The sequence below is a fragment of the Nesoenas mayeri genome (genome assembly GCF_963082525.1).
Source record: "Nesoenas mayeri genome assembly, chromosome: 5".
Lineage (NCBI taxonomy): Eukaryota > Metazoa > Chordata > Aves > Columbiformes > Columbidae > Nesoenas > Nesoenas mayeri.
In genome coordinates, this window is record NC_137548.1 from 61,368,438 (window position 1) to 61,380,024 (window position 11,587).

The 11,587-nt window shown below is 37.9% G+C and overlaps 1 protein-coding gene across 1 annotated transcript in view; it reads left to right on the forward strand.

Moving 5' to 3' along the window:
* CCDC73 (coiled-coil domain containing 73) overlaps positions 1 to 11,557 on the forward strand; it is a gene marked incomplete at both ends in the record, with an annotated part of 79,553 nt that extends 67,996 nt beyond the window's left edge. The window contains 5 exons of the mRNA XM_080345291.1: positions 820 to 855; positions 2,407 to 2,575; positions 3,717 to 5,255; positions 8,195 to 8,328; positions 11,348 to 11,557. Of these exons, the coding sequence (XP_080201417.1) occupies positions 820 to 855; positions 2,407 to 2,575; positions 3,717 to 5,255; positions 8,195 to 8,328; positions 11,348 to 11,557 (2,088 nt within the window). The remainder of the gene's footprint in view (positions 1 to 819; positions 856 to 2,406; positions 2,576 to 3,716; positions 5,256 to 8,194; positions 8,329 to 11,347) is intronic.
* Between the last annotated feature and the right edge of the window lie 30 nt (positions 11,558 to 11,587).

An 11,587-nucleotide genomic window follows, 5' to 3' on the forward strand; every position in this document is an offset into this window, starting at 1 on the left:
ATGTCAGACCTCAATACAGACTCAAATTGCAATTTAGTTTAACTTTACCATGCTTCACGTTTAGTTTAATATAATTTGTAATACAGTTGTGTACCATTAGAGAATAAGGCTACACCCTTATGAGGAAAGGCTGAGGGAGCTGGGTCTCTTCAGCTTGGAGGAGACTGAGGGGTGACCTCATTAATGTTTACAGATATATAAAGGGTGAGTGTCTCAAGGATGGAGCCAGGCTCTTCTCAGTGACAAACAATGATAGGACAAGGGGTAATGGGTACAAACTGGAACACAGAAGGTTCCACTTAAATTTGAGAAGAAACTTCTTCTCAGTGAGGGTGACAGACACTGGAACAGGCTGCCCAGGGGGGTTGTGGAGTCTCCTACTCTGGAGACATTCAAACCCGCCTGGACACCTTCCTGTGTAACCTCATCTGGGTGTTCCTGCTCCAGCGGGGGGATTGGACTGGATGAGCTTTCGAGATCCCTTCCGATCCCTGACATTCTGTGATTCTGTGGGTTGTAATTCTTTTGTGTGTGTATGTACAGGGGGTCTGGTTTTGAGAAGCTTTTGAATTTTGAAGTATGAACTATTCTGTTGAAGGAAAGGTCATCTTAGCTATATGTATGTTACTTAATTAGATTTTACTAAATTACAGCAAAAAAAATTAAAATTCAGGTTCAATAGTTTTACAGGTGTAGGCATTTTACTTCATGCATCTTGAAGGGCTGAACAGCCATATGAAGTTAATGGAAACTTGGTTTATTCAACCCATCTGAATCATGTAACCTTTATCTGAGAACACTTTATCATGTTTGTTTCAGATGCATCCAGCAGTTCAGCCCGTACCAACAGATGTGGTAAGTTCCAGTGCCGTAGCTGGTTTACACCTGTACCAAAGAGTAACAGGCACAATTATATTGTGGTGTTTGGTGTTTCTGTCTAAACAAACAGTTCCTAGAAGCAAGAGGGTATAAAAGAATTACACCTTTCATGAAAGAAAAATGAAATTTCTACTATTTGTATTTGAAAGGAAAAGCTTGAAAATGTGATGCCAAGGCTGTATACAGCCAGGAAGCAAAATTAACTAATTAAAAACTTAGAAAACAAAAAAAGATGTAATATTTATGTCTTCCAAATCAGAATGACAGGAAAGATGATTAAAAAAACATGAGGAAAAGAGAAAGACATTTCAGTTGGAACTTCTAGTTGAAGGTGAAGGATTTGGCAGAGGAAAAGTATTTTTAGGACTGTCCTCCATTCCATTCAGCAGGACTCCTTCCTCCCTAAATCAGCAAAGCTGGGAGCATCAGGATGTTTCTGTGACCTGTAGAAAATTGTTTCCTGCAGATTTGTATTCTACATCAGCTACTGTGCCACCATAGCAATAATGCCATTTTTTACCAGTGCTGTCTACATGCCTCCCTCCATTTTGCAATATCCCCTCTCCTCCCCATGCATCCGATGCCCAAGCACGGTGCTTGTAACTCCCTCCCACATCCCAGTTTTCCTTTTGCAACACATCCAGTCACCCAAGTGCCTTCCGCTTTCTCTCACATCTTTTATGGACTGAGCGATACCCCTGCTCCCTCCCACGGCCACCGACTTTCATATCCTGTCCTTAGGGCAAGAGCCAGCACGTGCTCCTGCCTTCAGCTGCCAAACAGTTGATGACGAGAAATGATGCATCTTCTTTTTTTGGGTGGGGTTTTATTAGGGTGTTTCTTCACCATTCAACTCCTCAGTTTTCACAGAACTTTATTGAATGCAATTTATTTGAATTTATTAAAAAATCAAGACACATACAGCTGCAATAGTAGACCGGTGCCTTTAAGTAGACACATCTTTTAGGCATCTACCACTGTTGAATTTGACTCAAATTCAACTTAAAATAGCTATCTGGGAGGGAATGAGGAACTGACTGACAGGAATTGCAAATTCATAAGCCTTATTTGCATAGGAATTGAAGTTAAAAATCCTAGGTGGTTTGTTAGAAGGAAATAGTGTTAATATGTGTGTGTATGCACATGTGTTTGAGTGTAAATAGCAATAATGCAGGTGTTTTCTGCATGTAATTACTGAGCAGGTCACTGATTTAGGCAGCAGACAGAGGGAGCAATCCAGTCAGCACGTGTACAACATCTCCTCCTCCTCTGAGAAATTCTGCCAATCTATATAACTTTTCTCTGTGGACTGTAATATAGCAGGATCTAATTTATCTCCTACTCTTCCAGGGTATTAGTCTGCTTTTAAAATCCATTTACATTAACTTGGTATACTTCAGGTGAATGGCCTTTGTTTTCCATCAGAATTGTAAAAATAATTTTCAGTCTAAGTCTTGAACTTTAAATTTAATCAGTGACCATAGTAAATTACTAAACCTTATACTATTTTGTTCCTTCTTATGCTAGAGTGGTCAAGAACACTCAAAAGACAGTGAAATACGGGCTATCCAGAAAGAAAATGAGTGTGTGCAATCTGTAATAAGAAAAGACGGTAATTTTGGACATGAAGGAGAAATGGAAGTAAAAGCCACAATGGACTACTCTTTAAGCACTGAGGAATTACAGATAGAACAAAGTAATAGCATTACATAGATAATAGACATAAGTAGTGTTGTTGAAGAAAGGATAAATGTTTACAGATACAGAGAATGCTTGAATTCTGAATTAGATGTTTTTGTACTAACAACAGTAAAATTCTCAGTGTCAGTGGTGCTAATCTATGATAAAGCCACAAAGCTCTGAATGACAGCACCATATTTCCAGGGGCTGCCCTGGGACATTTAATAAGATCCATGAGCTGTCACCTCTCAAGCTGTCGCAATGCTCTTTCTGCATGCCACTTCATGAGGTGAACAGGGTTAGGAAGAACTAAAATGTGTATGGAAGTGTTTGAAAGCAAAACCAAGGACTTTCTCCTTCCCATCAAATAATGGAAAACCGCAGAAAGTGATTGCGTTGCACAGGACAATGTAAGTCCGTTCATGTGGATAATCATAATACTTTTCTATACAAAGCACTTTGTAACTCCAGTAAGTAATTTTTTGAAGCCACCTAAAGGAAATGTACTTAATCTCTGATGCTCAGTCACTAAAATGTAGCAAAGATGAGCGGAAATTTAAAAGCTTTTTAACTGCAAAGTGGCTGCTTTCAAGGATCGCTGCTCACAGCCTTCAAGTGCATCTTGCAGAAAACACTTTTCTGATATTGAAATGCTTGTTATTCCTCACCAGCCAACTACCATCCAGTGGTATGAACACAGTCTCTTAAACAGTTTTGTTTTGTTTTGTTTTGTTGTCTGTTTAGCTAAAAATACCATGTTCAAAACCAAAGACAAATACAGTTGTAGTAGTAACCAATGGCTTAAACTTTATGTAGTCCACACAATGGTCGATTAAGTATGTTTTCATTATGAAATGAGAACACTCCTTTCAGTAATAAGGCTGACAGATATCAGTTGGGAAATACTTCAGCTATATGCCATATCTAAAATCTACAGAATGTTAACATACTTTGTTTGAACAATTTATAAATACTTTGCAAGTTACCATAATGCGGTACTTACCTTCAGTAACTTTTTGATAAGTGTAAGATAAGAAAAAAAATTACGGATACTAATCTTGAGCCCATCTCTTTGGAAATTTTACACTGTAGAAATAAAGCATTACTTAACCTCTGTGTTATCTATCACTAACTAGAGAATACATTGCCTCTAACAGATTTACAAGTTCTTGAAAACAGCTTTAAGGATGAAATTAATGTTGCTAGCCCTTATGAAGAAAAGCAAAGGGAGGCTCCTCCCAGGAATACTGGTTTAATTACCCAAGGACAGACCTCAGAAGTACATGTCACCGAGTGCAAAGAAACAGAAAATGTAGGCGCAGCATGTAGAATGTTACTGGATGAAAACAACACAAATTTAGAACAAAAGCTCCAGGACAGCACTGAGCCATCGGCAACATGCTACACACAAAGAAAGGTCTTTTTAGACAACATCGACACTGCACATGCAGAGAACAAGCAAAATGGAAATCAGGAGACAGACTCTAGCAAGCAAGAATTGTGCAATACTACAAGTGAATCAATTTGTACTGGGGCAGATAAAAAATCAAACTCTGTGCAACACAACAAAAGTGTCCTTACACCTGAAGCACCCAAACCTGAGTCTGAGGCGATTCTTTGCCCTGAGAAGAATGTTATGAGTGAGAGAAGTACAGATAATCATCAAGCTAAGGAATTAAGTTTTGGCATCCTCTCTTATATTAAAGAAAATCCTGAATATCAAAAATGTGGCTTGCTGGACAGTGACAATTTTGTGGGCAATGGATTACATAAAACAGAAAAAAACTTGTTAAATCTGAGTGGTTTACATAAACTTCCTTTTAAACAGACACACGTAGATGCTGAAGCCAGAAATGACAATGCCAATGCCAATGCCAGAAACACAAACAGAAATGGTGCTGTGAGGAGTGCTGGTGTTCCAGCCACTGATGCTCAAAATCTGCCAACTGTTTATTGTGGTAACACAAGTGGTGATGATGCCACAAAGGAACACAGTGCTCATAGGTCTCTCTTAGGTACTTTCAATTTATGCCCCCCCAAAATAGAGAGAAGAATAAATGTGGATGACATGCGCAGCAAGCAACCTGAACAAGACAGCAGTGAACAAACAGGGAATGCTACAAATACATGTACTTCAAACAGTGAAGCTGTATCTCCAGTAAAGGCTGATGGTCTTGAAATAATCACTCATAAAAAAACCCCAAAAGATAGAATTAGTCCAGATAAAGTAATTCCATGTAAAAAAGCTAATGATGATATTCAGATACACTCCATCAAAAGTGGACATTCCCTGGAGATTAACAATTCAACAAATAACACATTTTTAAAAGAGAAAAAAGACTCTCTGAGTAGTGCGGTTCCAGGAAGGAAGTTTGCTGAGGGTCACCTGAAAGAATCATGCTCTTTACCCATGAGAACATCTGGAAATTTAGTAAACATAAGTGGAAGGTCATCCTTTGATCTTTCAACCTCAGATAAAAAAGCTGAGAAAACTCCAGTATACTTAAATTTTTTAGACCTCAGTTCTTGTTCAAGAGTAAATCAAATGAGAGGTCAAGCTACGTGGACTTCAGCTTCCAAGGAACCTTCCTCTTTGAAAGAGCAACTGCCACGCTTGGTGGAAAACACAAAGGTTATCACAAAAACCCAGTGTCAGAATCTCAGTGAAAACGTTGACAGAAGAGAAACAGGACTAGGTAAGAAAAATAAGCTTTTATGTTTTCAAGCATGTACTGAATGTATGAAGAAAAATTATCAACGTGAAATTTATGTATCTAAGTTTAATGTAGCATTATAAAAATATAAACCTTCTTATATTTTAGTTACGTGGGGGGAAAAAAAACCAACCCAAACAACTTGAAAGATGAGTTTCTCCATTAACTTAGAATATAAATGCAACTAACCAATTCTGTTTACTTAATTATCTGATTAAATAAACTTTTTCTCATATTTCCCTTTATGAAAGGAAAGGAGTGTGATGGGAAACTGAATTTTTATAGGGATTTGTAGTCTTAATGTAGCGTGTACTTTATCAGGGCTCTGCATGTATCTGAAAAACATTAAGCAGCTTTTGGAGATTATTCAGTGTCCTTGTTTTGCATAGAAATTAGGGTAATTTTTGAACCAGTGGATGCTTCTTTAGATAGGGCTTAGAAAAAGTTTACTTTTTTATTTTATGGTATATCTTCATTCAGATGGACTCTCAAAACCATCTGAATGTGTTGAATATGTGAAGGCAGAAGTTACTATTCTTTGAAGCTCTGGAAAATACACCTCACTGTTAAATGTGCCCAAGCAGCTTTTTCATTTCCTACTGCTGCCACTTGGTGATTATTTGCTGAGCAATAGTTTGCATATGCAAAACAGTAAATATGAACTTTATTCCGTGTGTTTCTAAATCATCACTGAAATGTGGAAAAAACTGTATTTTAGATTTGTTTTACAATAAGATCAGGTGCTAGATTACCTCTATATTTTCTTTACTAAAAATGCCATTTCTAAACCAATTCTTTTACTCAAATAATAGAAGTGTTATTTCTATTCCCACAGTGAAGTGACTCCAGTACATTTATAGATGTTCCTCTACTTCAGTAACTGGGCAGAGTGGTGCCTTCCTTTCTCAAAATAAAGCTCACATGGACATTCTATTCTGAATGCATGTTGTTAAGCTTGAAAAAGCAAATGATCTCTGAGGCTCTAGAAGAAATCAAAGCCCCTGCTTTTGTAGAAAAATGGAGCTTTGGGTGCTTAGATGCTTTTGAAAAGAGCTAGATCCACAATAACAGGGTGTTTCTGTCTATTTGAGGTTTCGTTGATGTGGTGTCATGAGCTTTGCCCCTTGGACATCTAAAGAGCAGATATGTTGTCTCCCAGCCTGTAGTTTTGCAGCCAGTAGCACTGAGACAGAAATCCAGCAGTCTGGTTTCTTTATGTTGTTCTGGTGTTATGTCCTTTGGTTTATAGGTATTTTTGTTTCTGTACTTGGTCTCTTCCCTATGTATATTTGTATACAGATGCACAATTTTTCAAAGTTTAGTTTCAGAAAAGTCTTTGTCCCTAAAACAATAGTGGATGTACAAAGGTAGCAGAATCCTGATCTCAGACAGTACATCATTTCTTAATTGCTGTTTCAAGAAATGCATAGTTATGTGATGTTCTGCATGTACCTTCTCTGTAAGGACAGCACTATCTGTAGTTCTTCCATGTATTCCTCCTCTTGTCAGAAACCTTTCTGTATGCAAAGTAATTCCAACAAGTGACAGAGTGTTTCATCCAAAGGAGGCGGTAGGGATTTTAATATAGCTCTAGTTCCTCAAATGAGTTGCCTGCAGACCGTGCAGTCCCAAACGTCTTGGATTCCAGCAAAACTTCACAGTGGAGATTGTGGTCAGGGTCCCAGATGTGCCTCCTTCTCATCACGCTGCCTCATTGAGAAATGTCCCTTCTTCTCTGGATCCTGCACCTCTGGTGGGGACCAGAGCACCTTCCTGTCCTTGTGGTACTCAGCACTGCAACTTCCAAGATTTATTGTAGTCAGATTTTGTTTTGGTTTATTTCCAGAGATTTTCCCAAATGGCAAAACCTCGTGTGGAATCCTTTTCTTTTTTATTTTCTTTCTTACTGAAGCACAAACAGTTAAGACATATGGAAGACCTAGAGGTGAAGAGCACTGGTGAAACACTTTAGTAAACCTACCTGAGGGAATTCCTTTTGCTGCCTAACCCCAGTGCAATTACTATTTATGCAACTCGGATTCCCAGAGAGCGGCCACTCCGCATCAGTAAATAGAGTGAACTTGGAACAGGCAAGATCTTCATGGCGAACTCTTAGAAAACAAACACAATCTCATAACCGTTTTCCTCTTCCAAGAGAAAAATGACAGAATTCTTTATTAATTGTTACTTTACCATGAGGTAACACGTGTTTTTGTAGCAAAACAAAGATTTGACTGTTGTAGTAGCAATTGACAGGCATCTGTGTAGTGACAAAACAGCCACTATTTGCATCATGAGTGGCTGTGAAAGTACACTTGGGCTTTGATCCCACAGGGAACTTGGTATCGCTTTCAACAGTCTCCTACCAGTGCATAAAGCTCCTGCAGGATTGGAGCCTTTTACTCTGCTATGATTGATCTACTCATTTCCCCTTCCTACCTTTAGTAGATAACTGTAGCCTGATTTCCTGAAATATTAGGTACAGCCATTTACAGAAAGGCTCCTTTTTAAATATTTTCTTTGTCTTAAAAACCTTTGTATTCAGAATGCCTTTTTAATGACAAGTTACTCTGGAGTATGATGTCAGGATGGCAGTAATTACCTATTTTATTACCATTATCAGAAAGGGAGTCTTAAAGTAATACTGTTTAAAAATACACTTCCTATAAATTGCAATTTTCATTTGTCATTAATAAGTGAAAATGATATTAAATATTTTTAATCAGAGTAGAAACATTTTAGAGAAAAAAAAATGCAGAAGTATGTGGAAAAGAGGGAACAAGCTTACAACAGAGATTCAGTGATGTAAAACAAAAATATTTGACTTTTTAAGATCAGAGGTAAACCAGAAGTTTAGTTACTTTACAATTAGTGCCTGGAGACTAAATTGCAGTTGTTACCATTTCCTTTTTGTCAGTCAGGTTCTACCAGTTTTAACAGAGCTGCCGACACTTTGAATACCTCTAGTATCCACCGAGACCCCCAGGGAGACTCGAGTGAAGAATGGAATGCTATAGCAAAGACTTTTTATGATTCTTCTTTTCCCACAGAACATGTAAGTCAATTAAAAATATTGCGGACCAGACCTCAGTGAGCTAATTCCACAGATATTTGTACAACTGTACGCATCTGGATACTTTAAGACTGAGTCAATCTCCAAAATAATATCAAAAGGGCAACAAGGCACCATTTTTCACAATTAAGGTTGATAGAAAGCAGCAGGAAAAAGTCACAGCATATGAATCAAACAGATGCTAACCAGTCTGTTTAGGAGGGGAGGATGAGGGTAGTTCATTGTATACCCTAATAAAAATCATCACCTACAGTCGAACTAGGAGTTAAAAAAAAGTAGCATGTAAAAGTATAAAAAACATTGTTTCCTTTATTACTTGACAGGAACACCTTATTTAAAAGAATACATGAAAGACTAATAATTCAGCATATCTATGAATTAGTGTATCTGTTTATTCCATGATGCCATTTTTAGAGTTAGCTTGTTATTTAGTAGCATGACACTACACAAATGTGTAAAAGCAGAGAATTAACAAGAAGCCTGTTGTTTCCCTTTAAGACAACTTCACTCAGGATGGCATTAGCAGTGGCTCATATGCATTTTTAGATCTATGTTACAGCTGTAACTGCTACATTAGGATTTGACCTAATGCTAAACATATTCAAAAGTGATACAATAATTTACAACTGCAGCTGATCTTCCTTTTCAGAAGAGGTTCTAGAGGTATTTCTCAGGTAGTTATGGCTGTTCTTCCTGGGATGAGGGTTGAGGTCAGGGTGTAGTGTTTTCAAGGGACAAAGTTGGCTGATTTCAGTGCATTTACCAGCTCTCAATGCCACTAGCATTCACATTCTCTGAAATTCAGCAGACTGATGTTTTAAATTACTCAGCTTTCTTGATATGACTCTAATTGGGAATGACAGTGAGGCAGATTTTTTTTAACACACACAGTAGTGGTATTTGCCATGCCTCTCTTGCTTTTTCTCATTGAGGTGGAGCCAAGAATTAAGTGAACTAAAATACCTAATCTACTGCTAACAAAAAGCTGTGTTTCATTACCTGATTGTGGTTAAATCTACTTTGTCACCTCCAAACTAAAGCTCCTTATGTGCCGGCTAAGTAAAAGCTGAGGTGGACATGAACAGGCTGCCTCGCTGCTTTGACCTTAGATTATTTTCCAAATACTTAATCTATGAAATCTTAGCCTGGGACACTGCAGAGCACTCCCTCCCTTCTCTGCTGGTGTCATTCTAATACCTTCTGTCCTCAAATTTGTCATTTTTATGACCGATATGGTAAAGCTGTTAGATTAAAAATAGGCTCAGCAGTCTTTTTTGCTGCTCAGTTTATTTGTTTTGACTAACATGTACAATTATAACTAGAGCAGGCTTATGCATTCTGCACTTTGGGTAATCTCATTCAACCAAAGTACAGTACTCTAAAAAGTGATAAAAATTACAAAGAAATGCAACAGGTGCACTTAAAATTCTAGTAAAAATATTAAGAACTGTTTTAAACATTAGTCTGTACATGCTTGAGTACCAAGCTAAGGATGAATAAGCATCCTCAGTTTAAACACAGGTCCCTAGCTGTGCAGTCATACTATTCAGCAATGAATGGTTTTTACGCATGTCTCCCATAGGTTGCCATATTACTCAGTGCTGGCAGTAAGATGTGTATTTTACTTGTATTTTATTGTAAAGGTGCTGAGGTCTTTTAGTTTGACAGCTGGGATTTTTTTTTAAGCTTTATTCTAAACCCACTGTCACAGAACTATATTAAAATGCTATCTGTATTACCTAACTGCAGTTAGTTCTTCAAAGAGCACTCAGTGTTTGTTGTCTTCAGTAAAATCCAAGTGACATGGCATGGCTTGATTTCACTGGAAAATTCCACTTCCACGTGTGGAAGATCTAACTGGAAGTTTTCTTCTTGGATGATGAGTTCAGGACAGGCACAGCTCCATGTGCTGTTCCATAGAGATTCTGACCAGCAGCTTGCAATGAAGTAAAATCTGAGGCCTTTGGAAAGAGCACGGAAGAGTGTATGTGCAAGTCACTAGAATTACCAGGTTGAAAACTTTATTGCTCAAATGAAGTTGCAATGGCATCATTGCAATGGAGATGACAGTTACTATTGACCTGAAGTATCAGTAACTTCAGGTGCATGGTAGTCATGTTTGCTACAGATGCAATAAGCTAAGTGAACAATGTGCATGAAGTTTATTGTTCAGATTTCAATTTCAGTAAATGCTTGTGCACTGCGGAAGGAAAGTTTTAGCACAAAATTCACCTAAAATAAAGGCAGGTGTACAGTTGGTTGGGGCACAGTTGCCTAAATATTAAAAAGCAATTAAGCAGAGGGAAAAGGCCTCATCTTAGGATACTATAACGTGCAGCCGGAGTGTTAGATGTCACATTACAAATCCCCAAGAACCACTGCAACACGGGCTCTGTGTCACCTGAGCAACACAGTGTTGGGCTACGAGCGAAGAACTCATCATTCAAGCAAAGAACTGTTTCCCCACTGTGTTGCCATATGTGCTTGATTTGGATAGATACCAAATATCTATCAAATAGTAATTAAAACTATTCAAAGAACAAAAAGATCTTTAACATAAAAACCCAGCCTGTTGCAGACCTTGCATTAGTTACTGATGTTTGCTTTCTGATCTATACAGCCAAGCGGAGAGGGAGTTAACACTATAAACCTCGTGCTTTTGGGTTTTGTTAATCAAATGCTTGCATAGCAGTAGAACTGTCAATTGCAACATTAAACTCTTTAATTAAACTATTTATTTTGCTATTCTGCATTCTAGTACAAGGTTGTGGGTTGTTTTAATCATACTCTTCTGTGCTAGCCTTATGTTAAGGTTTGGTTTATAAAAGTATGTTTGTCATTATCAAGTTTTCCAAATTAAAGCCAAAGCAAGCACTTCAGATTAAACATACCTTTTTCAATTCACTTACCTTTCTGTTCACATTTCCTTGCAACATCTTAACAATTTGAACCTTTGCACCCGAATTTCACTAGATTAACTGCTAAATTTGTATTTTGTCAGGTGAAACAGGGATTTGCTGCTTTACAGCACGAGCAGAAGTCTCCTCACATGACTGTAACTCCAGCAAGAAGCGACTGTGTGCTCAGAGATGAGGACAACGGTGCTGTTCCTAACACCGGAACACAAAACCACAGGGAAGAAATCGAGAAATTCCTAAATTTGGAGAGAATTCATTCAGCAAGAAAAAGGAAATATGAAGACAAGCAGTGAAGATCAGTGACAGGAGATAAAAAGCATAGA